The 20,320-nt window shown below is 39.0% G+C and overlaps 1 protein-coding gene across 1 annotated transcript in view; it reads left to right on the top strand.

Moving 5' to 3' along the window:
- The window catches only part of tesk2 (testis associated actin remodelling kinase 2), an 84,032-nt gene that overhangs the window by 61,515 nt on the left and 2,197 nt on the right, over positions 1-20,320 (top strand). The window contains exons 6-10 of the mRNA XM_034182406.1: positions 4,925-5,007; positions 10,504-10,588; positions 12,688-12,771; positions 14,363-14,449; positions 18,945-19,086. Of these exons, the coding sequence (XP_034038297.1) occupies positions 4,925-5,007; positions 10,504-10,588; positions 12,688-12,771; positions 14,363-14,449; positions 18,945-19,086 (481 nt within the window). The remainder of the gene's footprint in view (positions 1-4,924; positions 5,008-10,503; positions 10,589-12,687; positions 12,772-14,362; positions 14,450-18,944; positions 19,087-20,320) is intronic.

The raw sequence follows: 20,320 nt of genomic DNA, 5'->3' as shown, positions 1-20,320 counted from the left end.
GCAGTATCTTGAAAAAGACTTTATGTATCAAGGTGAATCTTGGTGCATGAGGTCAATTCACAAAAAACCTCTGACATATTTAACATTGGCCACATTTAGATTTTAATTTTGGCTACCAGGAGGCGGAGTCTCTGAAACCTGAGACCTTCACAATGTCATCATGGGCTGTGATCAAACTTGTTGATGCAGATTATATCTTTCTAAGACCTTGCACAACTTAGAGGTTGTGTGCTGCAGTTTTTCAGGTATTTAGAGTTTTGTCACTCTTGTTAACAGCAGGAAATAAAAAGTGATGTGAATGTAAAGGCTGACTTTAAAGGACATATATCACTCCAATTAACACTGTCTTTAAAAAAAAATTATATCCCAGATTGGGAATCATGACTTCTTCAACTTTTTAACTTGTGTGAGTCCTGATGTACAGTGGGGGAAATAAGTATTTCATCCATTGTCATTTTTGCAAGTTTTCCCACCTACAAAGAATGTGGAGGTCTGTAATTTTTAATCACAGGTTCACTTCAATTGTGAGACAGAATCTAAAAAAAACAAAAAAATCCAGAAAATCACATTGTATGATTTTTAAATAATTAATTTGCATTTTATTGCATGAACTAAGTATTTGAACACCTACCAACCAGCAAGATAATTTTTTCTTTAAGAAGCCCTCTTATTCTACACTCTTTACCTGTATTATTTGCACCTGTTTGAACTTGTTACCTGTATAAAAGACACCTGTTCACACACACAATCAATCACACTCCAACCTGTCCACCATAGCCAAGACCAAAGAGCTGTCTAAGGACACCAGGGACAAAACTGTAGACCTGCACAAGGCTGGGATGGACTACAGGACAACAGGCAAGCAGCTTGGTAGAAGACAACAACTGTTATGATTATTTATTAGAAAGTGGAAGAAACACAAGATGACTGTCAATCTCCCTCGGTCTGGGATTCCATGCAAGACCTCACTTTGTGGGCTAAGGATGATTCTGAGAAAGCTCAGAACTACACAGGAGGACCTGGTCAATGACCTGAAGAGAGCTGGGACCACAGTCACAAAGATTACATTAGTAACACATGATGCTGTCATGGTTTAAAATCCTGCAGGGCAGCAAGGTCCCCCTGCTCAAGCCAGCCTTTGTCCAGGCCCATTTGAAGTTCACCAGTGACCATCTGGATGATCCAGAGGAGGCATGGGAGAAGGTCATGTGGTCAGATGAGACCAGAATAGAGCTTTTTGGAATCAATAACCCTAACCACCATATTGAAGGGAGGATGGATGGGGTCATGTATTGTGAGATTTTGTCAAACAACCTCCTTCCCTCAGTAAGAGCATTGAAGATGGGTCATGGCTGGGTCTTCAGCATGACAGTGACCCCAAACACACAGCCAGGGCAACTAAGGAGGGGCTCCGTAAGAAGCATTTCAAGGTCCTGGAGTGGCCTGGCCAGTCTCCAGACCTGAACTCAATAGAAATCTTTGGAGGGAGCTGAAACTCCAAACCTGAAAGATCTAGAGAAGATCTGTATGGAGGAGTGGACCAAAATCTCTGCTGCAGTGTGAAAACTTGGTCAAGAACTACAGGAAACATCTGACCTCTGTAATGGCAGACAAATTTTTCTGTACCAATTGTTAAGGTCTGCTTTTCTAGGGGATCAAATACTTATTTCATGCAATAAAATGCAAATTAATTATTTAAAAATCATACAGTGTGATTTACTGGATTTTTTTTTAAGATGCTGTCTCTCACAGTTGAAGTGAACCTATGATTAAAAATACAGACCTCTACATTCTTTGTAGGTGGGAAAACCTGCAAAACTGATAGTGGATCAAATACTTATTTGCCCCACTGTAACTGATAAAGACAAAATTATTCACACAGCATATGAAAAATGTGCACAGATTCAGAGCTATGTTCAGCCATAAGAGGGAGGTAACCTCACAGTCAGTCCACCTGTCAACCTTGCAGCAACTGGAAGCCAGTGTAGGGTCACCAAATTTAGCTTTAAAGTCAAATTGTTGTACACTCAACAAAAATATAAACGCAACACTTTTGGTTTTGCTCCCATTTTGTATGAGATGAACTCAAAGATCTAAAACTTTTTCCACATACACAGTATCACCATTTCCCTCAAATATTGTTCACAAACCAGTCTAAATCTGTGATAGTGAGCACTTGTCCTTTGCTGAGATAATCCATCCCACCTCACAGGTGTGCCATATCAAGATGCTGATTAGACACCATGATTATTGCACAGGTGTGCCTTAGACTGCCCACAATAAAAGGCCACTCTGAAAGGTGCAGTTTTGTTTTATTGGGGGGGGATACCAGTCAGTATCTGGTGTGACCACCATTTGCCTCATGCAGTGCAACACATCTCCTTCGCATAGAGTTGATCAGGTTGTCAATTGTGGCCTGTGGAATGTTGGTCCACTGCTCTTCAATGGCTGTGCGAAGTTGCTGGATATTGGCAGGAACTGGTACACGCTGTCGTATACGGTCTAGAGCATCCCAAACATGCTCAATGGGTGACATGTCCGGTGAGTATGCCGGCCATGCAAGAACTGGGACATTTTCAGCTTCCAAGAATTGTGTACAGATCCTTGCAACATGGGGCTGTGCATTATCCTGCTGCAACATGAGGTGATGTTCTTGGATGTTGGCACAACAATGGGCCTTAGGATCTCGTCACGGTATCTCTGTGCATTCAAAATGCCATCAATAAAATGCACCTGTGTTCTTCGTCCATAACAGACGCCTGCCCATACCATAACCCCACCGCCACCATGGGCCACTCGATCCACAACATTGACATCAGAAAACCGCTCACCCACACGACGCCACACACGCTGTCTGCCATCTGCCCTGGACAGTGTGAACCGGGATTCATCCGTGAAGAGAACACCTCTCCAACGTGCCAAACGCCAGCGAATGTGAGCATTTGCCCACTCAAGTCGGTTACGACGACGAACTGGAGTCAGGTCGAGACCCCGATGAGGACGATGAGCATGCAGATGAGCTTCCCTGAGACGGTTTCTGACAGTTTGTGCAGAAATTCTTTGGTTATGCAAACCGATTGTTTCAGCAGCTGTCCGAGTGGCTGGTCTCAGACGATCTTGGAGGTGAACATGCTGGATGTGGAGGTCCTGGGCCGGTGTGGTTACACGTGGTCTGCGGTTGTGAGGCTGGTTGGATGTACTGCCAAATTCTCTGAAACGCCTTTGGAGACGGCTTATGGTAGAGAAATGAACATTCAATACACGAGCAACAGCTCTGGTTGACATTCCTGCTGTCAGCATGCCAATTGCACGCTCCCTCAAATCTTGCGACATCTGTGGCATTGTGCTGTGTGATAAAACTGCACCTTTCAGAGTGGCCTTTATTGTGGGTAGTCTAAGGCACACCTGTGCACTAATCATGGTGTCTAATCAGCATCTTGATATGGCACACCTGTGAGGTGGGATGGATTATCTCAGCAAAGGAGAAGTGCTCACTATCACAGATTTAGACTGGTTTGTGAACAATATTTGAGGGAAATGGTGATATTGTGTATGTGGAAAAAGTTTTAGATCTTTGAGTTCATCTCATACAAAATGGGAGCAAAACCAAAAGTGTTGCGTTTATATTTTTGTTGAGTGTATTTTGGGATCAATATTTGTCCATCTCCACCTCTTTGTAGACTGCGGTGTATTCAGAAAAGACAAAAACCATTGCATACGCCTCCATAAGACTGAATAATGTTGATGTGAAAGTGGTGTCTCTGTGTTCACACACAGAGCTCTGTAAAACTATTGCTCCACTGTGTGGCGCTGTCTTGTGTCCTCAGGACAACAGCATTCCTCCACCAGCCTTCTTCAGAATTGCCAAGTCTCCTGGTAGCTTAGCTTAGCTATCGGTTTAGCTTAGTTTAGCCAATCAATCAAAGGGCTGGGAGCTGGTCTGTGTCGTGGCTCTCGGGTTAACGGTGGTCGCTCGTCATCGCCGTTTGACTCCGTGATCACAGAAGCAGCTTCCTCAGCCAGATTTGCCAGTGTTCCACATGTAGCATTTTAGCTTAGCAGGACACGATGCCGAGGCACATACCACAAACACGACCGGCTCCAGGCTTTGTTAGAGTTCTCCTGACTACACCAGTGATGGAAAGGATAACATCCATGGTTAGATCCATGTTTTGAAGACAGTTCTTACGCTGAGGTTGGCTTTACTTCTGCTGTCTGTCCAAGATGCACTTAAAAAAAAAAAAAAAAAAAAACTTGCGTTCCTCCTCAAAATATTATCTTTGGAAAATCTGTCCACCTCAGAAGTAACACTATTAGTTTTAGTGCATCCTTGTAAAAAACACATTTTAACCATTTTGCCGTATTCACCATCAAAATACACAGAAAACACGGATTTCAAACTCCAAAAAAATTAATTCTGACTGTTTATCAGTAGCAGGTGAAATCAGGCTAAATTTCCATGTTTATGACTTAATATCTCAGCACATATGGCACCAAAAATAACAAATAATCTTTTCCTAATTCTTTATTTATTTACAATAGTCAGCTCATTTAACATTTTATTTAGGAGTGATGTGCACTTTAACCGGAAAACTACACTTTGATTAATGCAGAGGTTTATGTTCACAAACAAAATCTTGGAATAATCAAACATAATGCAAAAAAAAATGGCTAAATGCCACAGAATCCCTGCCTTGATGTGACAAGCAACTTGTCACATTAGTGTGGTGGAAATTTGCAGATTATTTGCCTGATGTTTAATATGAATTTTAACAAATATTGCCGTAAAGTTGAGCTATCATCTTGGTTCCCATCTTAATTTCGAAGGTACAATAACCTAATGTTGACCTTGAAAGTGAATGTTCAGCTCAGAAGTAGATTTTGGCTGCTGTTGCTAAAACCATATTTTTTTTAAATCTTGCAGAACTGCCTGATCAAATGTGACGTCAACGGCTACACGGCGGTGGTGGGAGACTTTGGTTTGGCGGAGAAGATCCCGACGAATCCGTAAGAATTAGTCCACTCGTCACTGTAATACATAATCACACCCAAACACACAATCCCCATCGGTGATTAAATCACACTACATCAGTTTCTTTTTCACAGTATTTTTGCTCTCTTTATTGAGCAGAATTAATTACTGGAACTGTCATGTGGTGTTAATACTGAAACAAATGCCTGGGGACTGTGAAAGAGCTGTTCATGGTTTCACATCACCAGTGGTGTCAAAAGTACACACATTTGTTACTTAAGTAGAAGTATAGATACTGCAGTTTAAAAACACTCTGGTAAAAGTTGAAGTATCAACTTGACCTTTTTACTCAAGTAAAAGTGAAAAAGTATGTGCTCCAAAACCTACTTAAAGTATAAAAGTATAAAGTAACCTTAAAAAAAAAAAAAAAAAAGGTAGATGCCACTATATGAATTGAAAGCTTAATTTAAAAACTGATTCGTTCTACATGTGGCCCAAGACCCAAAACCCAAAATTACCCCCCAACACCACCTGCACGAAAATGTTTGAATTCTAGAAGCTCTGAAATGCAATCTGGGACTATTCCAGACAATAAACTGCAGTGAGTGCAGCATCCATTTAGTGAGAAAAAAAAAACTTTCCTTATTCAGATTCATTCCAGTAGTATTCTGTTCTTACTAGGATGCAGCAGTTTTCTAGTTTGGCAGATGGTTCTGGAGGAAATCACTGAAGAAATTAACACATTGACAATATGGTTTGACCGAAACAAACTGTCATTAAACTTAAATAAAACAGGGATGAAATGGAGGTGGAAGAGTCACTAGGTGTTCACAGGAAACACTTATTTATTTCTGTATGTATGTATGTATGTTCATTGTTAGTTGCTTTTATATTTTATTTTCTGTTGTGTTTCTATTCAGGTTCTTTTTGTCTCTTTCTCTGAAATTGTATATAATAATTATCATTAGATTATTAATATATAAACAAAAATAAATTTAAGAAATATTACAATTTGAAAACAAATGCACCCGAACGTGAAGAGAGCTGGAACTGCTTCATGCTAACTTTTAACATTGAAAATGCCATAGACATGCTAACGTGTTAGCGTCGCTCCCATTTTTAAGTTATAAAATACATCTATCAACTGTTTCAGAAGACCATAACAGGTCGGTTTAACATAGAAAAGGTAAATAATACTCACAGAAGTATGCTCTTTAGGGTTTTAGCGGGGGAAAATTAAGCGAAAGAAAGAAAGAATAAACGAAACAATAGGTTGAAGCATTGCTTCAATCTGCAAACCACTGCTTCGACTGGTTCAAAATCCATTCCTTTATCTTCATTGATCCATGTTTCTGATATAGCAATTATGTTAATTTTTTTTTTTAAATTGACTTAAATATTCTTTAATGTTGTTAAAGTTTGCATACAGACTTCTGCTGTTGAAATGGATTATTGATAATTTGTTATCCGTTTTAATGATCCGATTAAACTGTTCGTCTGTATAATAGCAACAACTGTCATTAATATTTGAGAAGAAATTATTGTCCGGGTCTATATCGTGCTCCAAGTCCAGTACATTGTGGTCTGTGTATTTAAATGTTCTCAGTTCTAGTTTTCCATGATCAGTAATCCTGTGAGTTATATCCTTCTTGTCTCCAGATGTAGATGATGTAGTAGATGAATAGGTTCCTCTGGTCTGTGTCATGGTGTTGTGATGTGTCTGTGTCCTCATACCTTATTGGTCGTATTTGTCCAGTTCCTTGATGTTCCTGATTACCATAACCTTCGCTTGTTCTGGTGTTCCGTTCAGTTTGATGAATGTTTTGCAGTTGGATGTCCATGTCTGTTGAATTTTTCCCTGCTTTTTTAAGAGACGAGCTTTCCTGGCGATGTCTGCGTTTCTTTTGGTCAGATGTTCATTGATGAATACGTTTGTTCCTTTGAGTTTCCGTCCCTGTTTTAACAATGCCATTTTATGTTTTCTGTTGACAAACCTCATTATAACTGCTCGCTTGTCTCCATCCTCTCTCCTGGGCAGGGGGTGGCACGCTTCAATGTTATTACAGTCCATTTGAATACCTTTAGATTGCAGGAAGTCAGCCACCTGTTGTTCCACTGAGCTGGCCTCCTGCTCGCTGTCTTCTGACACCGCCCATGCGTAGGATCGAGGTTTAATATGAATTCCTGTAATAATAACGTCGTTCATCCTTGTGTACTGTTCCAACTCTGCAACACGGTTCTCCAGGTGCACCAGCTGCCGGTCTTTCTCGGCATTCTGGATCCAGAGAGCCTTCACTTCTTCCACCAGCTCCATAATGGATTTCTGCTGCATTTTAACAACAGAGATTTCCTCAGACAAAAAGTCCAGGGACTTCTTGATATCGTCTCCCTCCTCCGCCGTCAGTGCCTTCTTCGGACCCATGGTCAGATAAATCCGCGCTGGCACCTCGGTAAAGCCGCGCCGGTGGATGTGCGCTGGCACCTCGAGCTTCCGGTGGATGTGCGCTGACGCCTCAGCGCACATCCACCGGTGCTGAAGCCAAGAGTAACAAGGCTGTTTGTTTTAAAAATGTAAGGAATAGAAAGTACAGATACTTGTGTGAAAATGTAATAAGTAGAAGTCGGAAGTAGGCAGAAAAAATAAGTAATGGAGTAAAGTATAGATACCTAAAAAGTGTACTTAAGTACAGTAACGAAGTATTTGTACTTCGTTACTTGACACCTCTGCACATCACAGAAAATGAGGCCAAATATGGCCTCAGGATGACCCGGAAGGAAATGTGGTACTGTTCGCTATACACTAAATTGGCCAGTGTTAAATTACCACTTTTATAGGGTTAATTTTAACACTGTCATTGTTAAATTATAGCTTTGTAAAGTGTTCATTTTACACTTACTGGTGACATAGATACTTTGTAGTCTTTGTAGTGTTAATTTAACACTACAAAGTCTCTGTATGTGTCCACTTTTTTCATTTTTAAAAACTTTCAAATGTTGATTTTAACACAATCAGTGTTAAATTAGCACTGTAAAAATTGTTCATTTAACACTTTCTACACACTTTCTCATGTTAAATTAACACGAGAAGGTGTCTATATGTGTCCACTTTTCATTTTTAAATAAACACCTTTTCTAGTGTTAATTGTAACAGCGTAAGTGTTAACTTAGCACTTTAAAAAGTTTTAATTCAACAGCTATAAACTACGTAAACATTTTCTCATGTTACAACCCCAATTCCAATGAAGTTGGGACGTGTGAAATGTAAATAAAAACAGAATACAATGATTTGCAAATCCTCTTCAACCTATTCTGTTTTTATTTACATTTTACACAACGTCCCAACTTCATTGGAATTGGGGTTGTAGTTTAACATTAGAAAGTGCCTAAGTGTTCACTCCTTTCAGTGTTAAATTAACACCTTTCTAGTATTAACTGTAGCAGTTACAGTACTGGTTCAGCTCTTACAGTGTTTATTTAGCACATTTCAAAGTGTTAAATTAACAATGAAGAGAGTGGACACTTTGTGGCATGGATTGAATACTAGTGATTTTTCTGTGTGTGTGTCTGTAGAATACAAGTGTTCCTGACCCAGCATCAGGGTGTTTAGGTTCAGTCGTGGTCTTTGGAAACTTTCAAAACTCCAGAGTGTTATATCGTCAAAAACTCACTTTATCACATAGAACCAGAAGATGTCGTGGTGGACTTTAGGAAGTTCTTGGACCTTGGAATATCCTCCTTTTGTAACTTATCCGTCAGTCGTCCATAATATCCATAGTCCAAGTCTGGGAGCACACGCTGGTGCCACATGTCGTTTCATCCTCCAAACCATAGAACTGATGTGGGTCCTGGATGGCAACTACTCAAGCAAACAACCATTCCATCCCACAACACATCACATGGTGACTGTTCCTTCACCATGTGACGTGACACCAACTGAAGAGAGTTCATGTTCTTTCTGTGGAGTTTGCATGCTCTCCTGTGTTTCCGTGGTTCCCTCCGGATGCTCTGGCTTCCGCCCACTTCCAAACACATGCAGGTTACATGGATTGGAAACTTTAAAAATTGACCGTAGGTATGAAGGACTTTGTCTGTCGATACGAGACCTGTGGTAGACTGGCGGCCTCTCCAGTGTGAACCCTGCTTCTCACTCAGTGACCGCTGGGATAGGCTCCGCCCCCTATGAACCTTAATTGGAATAACCAGCATTAAAGAATAGATGGATTTCTTTGCACAGTAGCAACAGTATTTATGATTTTTAAGGAAGTAGCTGTCAGCTTGTTGTTTTTAGGATAAAGTGATGATTGCAGCTTTAAGGCTTTGCTGGTTTTAATCCTGACATTCACACATTTAGACCTGATAACCACATGAATCATAGTTAACAGTAGACTGATTGTGACTATAAATCTGAGTGATGCTTACAAGTTGACCCTGTGACAGACTGGCGTCCTGTCCAGGGTGGACCCCGCCTCTTGCACTATGACATAGGGCAGTCATCACTCACATTCCATTTGCGAGCAAGATTACTCAGTTGTACTGGACCTATTTGTTAGCAAAAGGTCAAGGTCACTGGTGCATACTTTAAGGTTTTGTGAGCATAATAACTTCATTTTTAACCGCCTGAGTGTCACCAAATGTGGTATGTTTATTAAATTTACTGACACCAAAAAGCCTTTTGTTTTTCAGGTCAAAAGGTCATGGTCACTAGCATACTTTGGAAAACTTTTGTAAGTGTAATAACTACTCCTTTAACTGTCCAGTTGTCACCAAACTTGCTGTGTGTGTTCGGGACAGTCACCCCAAGAAGAATATTAACTTTGGGGTCAAAAGGTCAAATGTCATATAACTGAAATGTACTTTGTAAAAGCCTTCTGCAGAAAAGCGCCACTTGTCAGTGCTAATGTTATTAAGATTAGTGCAGACTATGTTCTTGTCTTTTTTTGTGCTTTTGTGTTGTTGTTCTGTTGTCAATTTGAATTTTATTTTGGAGCCTTCCTCCTCCCCCTCCTCCTCCTCGTGCTCTTCATTCTAAGGACACAGTTGTTTTGCCTGCACGGGTCAGGCGCTAACATTAACAGCAGAGCTCACGTTGTCTGCTTTAGTGGTTCGATAACAGCTGTGCGGCCAATCAGGAGTCTCCACCAAAGAGGTTATGTTTAACTGGCTGTGTTTGTGTGTCACCAGCATTACATCAAAAAGTATGAACCAGGGTTCATGAAGCATGTTAGAGGGGTGGGGCTTTACATCAAGCTTCTTCCAGATTTTTTTATTTTTAGTACCAGGTGGAGCAGTGGTTCAGAAGATGATTTGTAACATTTCCACACACACGTTCAGTGAAGATGACAGAGCGTGCCGGAACACTTGTTTTCGCTGAGCTCCCCCTCCCTGCAGAGTTCAGGAGTCTCTTTTAAGTTGTTAAAGTGTGTGGAATTTTCTAGCACAAACTACTTTCTCATTACCACATAATTATTGTCAAACGTGTGTGTGTGTGTGTGTGTGTGTGTGTGTGTGTGCGCGCGTGCATGTGTGTGTAGTACTGAAGGAGAGAAGCTTTCGGTGGTGGGATCTCCTTTTTGGATGGCTCCAGAGGTGCTGAGGGATGAACCCTACAATGAAAAGGTAAGCGTGCCAGCTTTCACGTCTGACCTTTTGCTTTTATAGTACCTCACAGATTTATTTTTCCCCAGTGAGCAAAAGCTTTATAGGTTTACAAGATGCTGGAGAATATATGTTTAATGTTTTAAAGAACATATTAAGACTTAAAAAGAAGTATGTAAAGTTTAATGTTTTAGAAAATGTATTAAAACTGAATAAGATGTAAGAAAAGTTTACTGTTTTGAAAAACATATTAGAGCCTACTAGGGTGTAAGTAAAGTTTACCGTTTTAGAGAACGTATTAAGTCAGAGGCATAAGTAAACTTTGCTGTTTTAAAGAACATATTAAGACTTAATGAGACGTAAATAAAGTTTACTGTTTTAAAGAACATATTAGAGCCTAATAGGGCGTAAGTAAAGTTTACCATTTTAGAGAACGTATTAAGACGTTATGAGGCATAAGTAAAGTTTACTGTTTTAAAGAACGTATTAAAACTTAATAAGATGTAAATAAAGTTTACTGTTTTGAAAAACCTATTAGAGCCTACTAGGGTGTAAGTAAAGTTTAGAGAACGTATTAAGTAATAATGAGGCATAAGTAAACTTTACTGTTTTAATGAACGTATTAAGACTTAATAAGACGAAAATAAAGTTTACTGTTTAAAAGAACATATTAGAGCCTAATAGGATGTAAGTAAAGTTTACCATTTTAGAGGTCGTATTAAGACATAATGAGGCATAAGTAAAATTTGCTGTTTTAAAGAATGTATTAAGACTTCATAATACATGAGTAAAGTTTACTGTTTTAAAGAACATATTAAGACATAATAATACATGAGTAAAGTTTACTGTTTTAAAAAGAATATTAAGACTTCATAATACATGAGTGAAGTTTACTGTTTTAAAGAACATATTAAGACGTAATAAGGCATAAGTTTACTGTTTTAAAGAACATATTAAGACGTAATAAGGCATAAGTTTACTGTTTTAAAGAACATATTAAGACGTAATAAGGCATAAGTTTACTGTTTTAAAGAATGTATTAAGACATAATAATACATGAGTGAAGTTTACTGTTTTAAAGAGAATATTAAGACTTCATAATACATGAGTAAATATTCTGTTTTAAAGAACATATTAAGATTTAATAAGGGATAAGTAACATTTACTGTTTTAAAGAACATGTTAAGGTCTAAAAGGACATAAGTAAAGTTTATCATTTTAGAGAACGTATTAAGACATAATGAGGCATAAGTAAAGTTTACTGTTTTAAAGAACATATTAAGATGTAATAAGGCATAAGTAACGTTTACTGTTTTAAAGAATACATTAGGGCCTAATAGGATGTCTGTAAAGTTTACTGTTTTAGAGAACATATTAAGACATAATGAGGCATAAGTAAAGTTATATTAAGACTTCATAATACATGAGTAAAGTTTACTGTTTCAAAGAACATATTAAGACTTCATAATACATGAGTAAAGTTTACTGTTTTAAAGAACATATTAAGACTTCATAATACATGAGTAAAGTTTGCTGTTTTAAAGAATGTGTTAAGACTTAATAAGACGTAAGTAAAATTTAGTTTCAAAGAACATATTAACCCCTTAACGCCCATCGTCGCATATATGCTACAATCTCTGACTGAAATATGCAACTTACCAAATTGACCTGTATGCCCGTTGTCGCAAATTTGCAACATACCATCATTATTATTATAACATTATAACATAGTCATTACCAGAATACCCAGTATTACTATCTAGTTTTTGTGCAAAAGTGAAATTAATAATCTCAACATTATTTACCATCTACTTAAAGGCAAAAACACACACAAAACATTTTTTTATATACAGCTATATAAATTCGGGCGTTAAGGGGTTAAGCCCAAATAAGGCGCAATAAGTTTATCATTTTCAAGACCATATTAAGATTTAATAAGATGTATGTAAATTTTACGATTTTAAAGAATGTATTTAAGACTTAATAAGACATAAGTAAAGTTTGTTTTAAAGAAGGCATTAAGACTTAATAAGGCATAAGTAGAGTTTACCATTTTAGTGAATGCATTAATACTTAAGAAAACATTCTGTTGTTTGCGTGTGTGTGATTGTGTTTTTCAGGCGGATGTGTTCTCCTTTGGTATCATCTTGTGTGAGATCATTGCAAGAATCCAGGCTGACCCGGATTTCCTTCCACGAACAGAGGTGACTGTTTGACTCTGTTTATGATGAACGTCCTTCTCTGTTCCACTCCACCATGAAACTGTATATCTGGTGATGCAACAGACGATTGTCGTGGTGGCTTCTCTTGCATGTCTCTTTCTTGCACAGTCACTTTCTTTTTGTGCCCCCACACAATGAGATTGGGGCCATTGTGTTTTTACACCATCTGTCCGTGTGTCTGTCCATACCAGGGGTCACCAACCCTGTTCCTGGAGGGCACCTGCCCTGCATGTTTCCTAACTCTCACCCTCACTCCCAGGGAGTTAACTTTATCAGGTGTTCTCAGCCAATCAAGAGCTGGGAAACACCAGTTTAAAAAAAAATTAAAAAAAAATCAGGTGTGATTTGAGTATTTAGACGTGGAAAACATGCAGAGCAGGTGCTCTTCAGGAACAGGGGTGGTGACCCCTGATCTGTAGACTTTTCTGTCCACATAATAACTAAAGAACACCTCATCCGATTGAAACCATTTCTTGGTGGTGAAATGGGGGAGCCTAGAGGAAGGTTCTTTTGAAAAATGGCCATTGTCTGTTGTCCATTATGGATGCCAACTATTGGGGGCGGTAAGAGGAAGTATTCTTTTGAAAATACCAGTTGTACAGCAGCAATATTCCAGTGTACAGATGCACCATAAACCTTTTTCAAAGCACCAGTGTTTTCCTATAGGTATAATTTCCAGACTTCATTATCATCTCTACTATAAAACGCAACACCAACTTAACATCAGCAGTGGAGGCACATTCCACGCTTTGCGATGCTCTTGATGAGAAGTGCTACTTCTGACAGATATACCATGCAGTACCTGTATATATTCGCTTTCGATTTGCCCCATTGGATGAAGTCTCTATGGTGGATCCACATCTGGATTTTAACACAAGTTTCACACCAGTTGCTCTTTTATTTACTGTAGTCTGCTACACTGTTTGTCTTTCTTAGTGGCTGATGTAAATAAAGTCCAAGACATCCTCAGTGACTTGGGAATGTTCATGTATCTATCCCCTGACTTGTCTGAAGAAAACTGGGTGTAAACGTGTTCATTTGTGTGAAGAATGTTTGTGTAATTATTTAGACTCAGAAAATAGAGGCGGTGTGAAAAAAGACGATAACTCCAAAATGCTTATTGACATATTTTTTATCAAACCCTTTGAATTGAAGTTGAATTGCTACACTTCAGTCACATATTTTTAACTCCATTGTTATGAGGTATAGAGGTACTTTCACAAAAATGTTTACTGTTCAAATACTTTTGGATCAGACTATGCATATTTTAATTATTTTCACCACACGGTCTGTTCAGTTTGCCAAGTCAGACCCAGACGCGAATACGAGCTTAGAATTGGTTATTGGCCAAAGAGGATACAACACGGGCGTTTACCAAAGCCCGGACATGTGGGCGTTGGCAGGACGGCGTCCGGGTGTTTGTGTGACATGATGCTGGCTTTGGCACCAGCAGCTATAAATCTGTGTCCATATTTATCCCTGTCCCAGAAACACAAATATGACTTTCCTGTTTATCTTCCATTGATCTTGATCTCGGTGCCTCACTGCCTCTCCATTTCTTCCTCCTGACTAGAACTTTGGCCTGGACTACCACGCCTTCCAGCACATGGTTGGAGACTGCCCGCCTGACTTCCTGCAACTAGCTTTCAACTGCTGCAATGTGAGTTACCCAAAGTCATAAATAAACTAGAGGGTGCTCAAAGAGCACATACATGCCTCTGCCAAGGCCACATGTTCCTGAATGTTTAAAACGTCTGCTTCCAAACTACAACCCCTGGCAAAAATTATGGAATCACCGGCCTCGGAGGATGTTCATTCAGTTGTTTAATTTTGTAGAAAAAAGCAGATCACAGACATGACACAAAACTAAAGTAATTTCAAATGGCAACTTTCTGGCTTTAAGAAACACTATAAGAAATCAGGAAAAATAATTGTGGCAGTCAGTAACTGTTACTTTTTTAGACCAAGCAGAGGGAAAAAAATATGGACTCACTCAATTTTGAGGAATAAATTATGGAATCACCCTGTAAATTTTCATCCTCAAAACTAACACCTGCATCAAATCAGATCTGCTCATTAGTCTGCATCTAAAAAGGAGTGATCACACGTTGGAGAGCTGTTACACCAAGTGGACTGACATGAATCATGGCTCCAACATGAGAGATGTCAATTGAAACAAAGGAGAGGATTATCAAACTCTTAAAAGAGGGTAAATCATCATGCAATGTTGCAAAAGATGTTGGTTGTTCACAGTCAGCTGTGTCTAAACTCTGGACCAAATACAAACAACATGGGAAGGTTGTTAAAGGCAAACATACTGGTAGACCAAGGAAGACCTCAAAGCGTCAAGACAGAAAACTTAATATGTCTCAAAAATCGAAAATGCACAACAAAACAAATGAGGAACGAATGGGAGGAAACTGGAGTCAACGTCTGTGACCGAACTGTAAGAAACCGCCTAAAGGAAATGGGATTTACATACAGAAAAGCTAAACGAAAGCCATCATTAACACCTAAACAGGAAAAAAACAAGGTTACAGTGGGCTAAGGAAAAGCAATCGTGGACTGTGGATGACTGGATGAAAGTCATATTCAGTGATGAATCTCGAATCTGCATTGGGCAAGGTGATGGTGCTGGAACTTTTGTTTGGTGCCGTTCCAGTGAGATTTATAAAGATGACTGCCTGAAGAGAACATGTAAATTTCCACAGTCATTGATGATATGGGACTACATGTCAGGTAAAGGCACTGGGGAGATGGCTGTCATTACATCATCAATAAATGCACAAGTTTACGTTGATATTTTGGACACTTTTCTTATCCCATCAATTGAAAGGATGTTTGGGGATGATGAAATCATTTTTCAAGATGATAATGCATCTTGCCATAGAGCAAAAACTGTGAAAACATTCCTTGCAAAAAGACACATAGGGTCAATGTCATGGCCTGCAAATAGTCCGGATCTTAATCCAATTGAAAATCTTTGGTGGAAGTTGAAGAAAATGGTCCATGACAAGGCTCCAACCTGCAAAGCTGATCTGGCAACAGCAATCAGAGAAAGTTGGAGCCAGATTGATGAAGAGTACTGTTTGTCACTCATTAAGTCCATGCCTCAGAGACTGCAAGCTGTTATAAAAGCCAGAGGTGGTGCAACAAAATACTAGTGATGTGTTGGAGTGTTCTTTTGTTTTTCATGATTCCATCATTTATTCCTCAGAATTGAGTGATTCCATATTTTTTTCTCTCTGCTTGGTCTAATAAATTAAACGTTACTGACTGCCACAATTTTTTTTTCCTGATTTCTTACAGTGTTTCTTAAAGCCAGAAAGTTGGCATTTGAAATGACTTTAGTTTTGTGTCATGTCTGTGATCTGCTTTTTTTCTACAAAATTAAACAACTGAATGAACATCCTCCGAGGCCGGTGATTCCATAATTTTTGCCAGGGGTTGTATGTGTATGAAGGGGAAAAAAGGGTAAAAACATTGGGAAGGAGAGACGATTGGACTCTTAATTTTAATTGATGCTTCATATTGACTATCAGTTTAACTCAGAGTCTAAAATCTGTTCAGCAGTTTCCAAATCTGTTCAGGAGTCTCCTAAACTAGTCCGGTCTCAAGTTTGTTTTTCGTGCCCCTGTCACACTTTTTGTGACATGTTTTTTTTTTTTTTTTTTTTATTTTGCTTATAATCTTGCCTTTCTACTAACTTTAACCATAGCATAAGTGTGTTCCCTCCCCAAACGTTAACCATGAACTCACCAGACGCCCCCTTGCTTAGCATGCGCAGTGAGGGGGCACCGTTCGGTCGGCGACACGAGTTCAGATTTCTAACTCCCATAGTACCGTTACACCGTCTGTGACAGAACTTCAAAGGAAAACTTCACCAGCCCGTCACAGTGGATTCCTAAGGTGTTAGTGATTGATTGGTTGATAGAGGGGCTTTATTGAACATATACAAATTGTACATAAGACAATTGTATCTTAATGCTGCACTTACACATAAGGACAGCACATCATGAATGCCACAATATACATTCTTGGCCGCTAATCATGAATGTGATGATTTGAGGCAGATGCGTCAGGTGTCCTCAGGAGCTGCTGCAACCTGTTACCGCGCGTTACGATTAATAGCACGTGCTGCTGGAGAATTATCAGGAACATTGCGCACGGTCAAGAATAATTTTCCGCATTGTTGCGTGCTATCACACGTAACAGTGCACCATTAAGTTCTGTCACGTTGTGAATGAGGCGAATTGACTCCACACACACACACACACACACACCTATATTCATCCAGCTATCAGTTGCTGAATAATTCAGATCGCTCCAGTTTTTCCTCAAAATCCAAAACAGAAGAACTTTGCGACTGCATGCTCAGTTGGGCTCTGTGCCATGGAGTGGCGCAGACAGGAGGAGGAGACGGAGAGAGCCAGATGTTGGGCTGCATGCGGCTCTCTTCTCGCTTGTTTTCCCAAACATCAGGCACAGCAGCAGGTGGAACATCTGCAGGAGTGCGCTGAGGAACACTGGAACGAGACTTTTAGCCGACTTGGCATCTTTGTCCTCCTTCAGCATACTGCAGCAATGAAACTGAATGTGGTGCATCAGGGTTTAATTGTGTGCACGTCAGAGAAGAACACTGTCACACTCTATTAAGGATCACCACGAATCAAGACAGATCAACACGCTCAGTTGCGACCTCCATGACATGAGGTAAAATGAGGGTGGTGTGTGAGATATTCGTGGAAGATTTTTTTGACAGCCAAAAACATGCTCCACGAATATCACGAACCAACACACACTATTAAGAAACCTATTCATATGCGTTAAGTCACGTTAAGAATGTCAGGAATGTGTCAAGAATGATGCAAATATGACATTCATAACACGTCTTGCCCATGTGTAAACGCAGCATAATAATTGATGTAAATAATATATATATATATATATATATATATAGTAAGTAAGTCCCTTCGGCTGCTCCCTTGTTTGTACTCGGGGTCGCCACAGCAAATCCAAGGTGGATCTACATGTTGAATTGGCATAGGTTTTACGTCGGATGCCCTTCCTGACGCAACTCCACATTACATGGAGAAATGTGGCAGGGGTGGGATTTGAACCTGGAACCTTCTGCACTGAAACCAAGCGCATTAACCACTATATATATATATATATATATATATATATATATATATATATATATATATATATATATATATATAATTTGCATTGCGTTATTTTTGTAACTTGCATCAAGCTGGTCATATTTAATCTCTGTTTGTTTGGCTTTATGGCTCCTGATTATAATCCTCCTCGATAAGGCATCTCTTGATAAAAATCAAATGATAAATTTCATACTTACAATTCTCTCATGTTTTAGATCTTCCCTCCTCTGATAACAGCAGAAGGCTTAAAAGTAAAATATACACGAGTGAGCAGACAACTTATGTCAGCAGTAACTGAATAAACTAACGCCATCGTTGTGTAAGTCACCAGACTGAAATCACATATAACCCCTCATTCCAACCCCAGTGCTTCTGGTGCATTTTGATGCCCCATATTGATCCAAAGAGCAGCTTTGTTTTGCTGTCATAGCTCACTGACATACTGCCACCTGCTGGATGGTTTGTGGATGCTGACTTGTAAGGTCTTTGGGCTTCTCCCTTGTTTTCGCTGAGGGGCGCCACAGCAGATCCAGTATGAATTTGTATGTTGATTTGACACAGGTTTTACGGCAGATGGCCTTACTGACGCAACTTTACATGGAGAATGGGCTTGGGTGGTCTTGAACCAAGAGCGTTCTGTTCTGTAAGCAAGTACTAACTCCTTGGTTGTCTTACTCCCATCTGACTAAATTATCGAAAATTACAAATGGCTGTGGTTGTTTGCTTCCTCAACACTGGACCTGTGTGTGTGTGTGTGTGTGTGTCTGTAGATACCATTGTATATCTAATAGTCTTCAATTACGTTTTGTGTTAGTTATTATAATGAAGTTAATGGGTAACATCTTTAACGTGCGCAGCAGATCTTTTTTTTAAGTGCTGAGTTGCATTTCCTTTTTTGATGATGTTGGCTTTACTTGCTTCTTCTTGTGTGATATTACTGTGTCATGTTACTGTGCAAAAAAGTAAAAGCCTGGTCTTTATCCTCCACAGATGGACCCTAACCTCCGTCCATCTTTCACAGACGTCTTCAGGCACCTGGAGGAGATCCTTGCACACCTGAAAAAAATCGACGAGATGGAGCATGAGTGCATCTCGCTCGGTGGAGACAATGACAAGAAGAGCATCACCAAAGGTAAAATTACTGTATGTAGTACAGACTAGGGTAAAAAAAAAATTTAATACTCTAATACTAATCCACACTTAAAATTAGTATCTGATTAGATGCTCACTTGCAACAGTATTTTCACCGTGTTTGCTTCCTCCAGTTGTTAATAAGTTGTTTTTGGGGATTTGTTAAAATCCCTCAAAAAATATTCTGTCTTTTTTTTTTTTGCAGTACTTATACAAAATGCACCACAAAGTCATTAACATATATGTATACAAACCATTTTTTAAAGTGTAATTTATGTTGTTTGTTTTAAATAGATATTAATTTCTTTTTAATTTGCTGCTTAATCCTGTTCCTCCCAGGCAAAATTATAGTTTTGCTTTTTTTACACATTTTCCAAACTTCATGTCTTGACAGTAGCAAGGCTCCCATTTTGACTTAAATGGGAATTGGTTGGTAATTCATGCAGATACAGTTTGTCCACAGTAAGTTCTGTGATGAATGATATGTGCACAACTTAATCATCGGTCTTATCAGACGGTTTCACCGTGCAGCAAAGTACAGAAGAGTTGGGAGGAAGATTCTGTCATTCTGTCCCCACGGTATTAAAAATGGTACATTTTCCTGTGTACCATATCAAGTTTGAAATTGTTGTGACAATCCCACAGTAGACGAACTGAAGAACACAACAAAATCATCAGGGTGCCAGATGACCAATAAAACATGTTTATAAGAAAATTACTGTCAAAATCAACTTTGATGTTTAAACGGTCTAAAACATAATCTGATTCATATCTGTTATTCAGCTCATCAATATTTAATGTTTTATTGTCCAGTCAGTGATGAGATGGATGTAAACACCAGTTTCACCAGAGTGTGTCCAGTACCTTTGGTGTGAAGAAACCGTTTAAAACTCTTCCTACTTAAAACACACAAACATGGATTGTTATGTCTGAGTCGAGTGTTAATTTTTCAAGAGCCACTTAATAGGGTGTGAACATTACTTGCCTTAAAATATTATATTTAAAATGATAAATTAGGCTGCTGCTGAAGCTCAAGGTCACACTGCTATTTTTAAGGTGCATTGTACTGTGCCAAAGGTCACATGGAACAATGTTACTACTGTCTTTAAAAAGAGAGAGAGAGAGAGAAACATGGCAGTTCAAGTATCTTTTATAATTACTATAGTATTGAAGCTCAAGGTCACACCGTTATCTTTAAGGTGCACACAGGGAACATTGTTATTACTGTTTTTTTT

Source organism: Thalassophryne amazonica, chromosome 12 (assembly GCF_902500255.1).
Source record: "Thalassophryne amazonica chromosome 12, fThaAma1.1, whole genome shotgun sequence".
Lineage (NCBI taxonomy): Eukaryota > Metazoa > Chordata > Actinopteri > Batrachoidiformes > Batrachoididae > Thalassophryne > Thalassophryne amazonica.
Note: the sequence above shows the minus strand (reverse complement) of the source record. Positions and strands in the feature narration are given on the sequence as shown.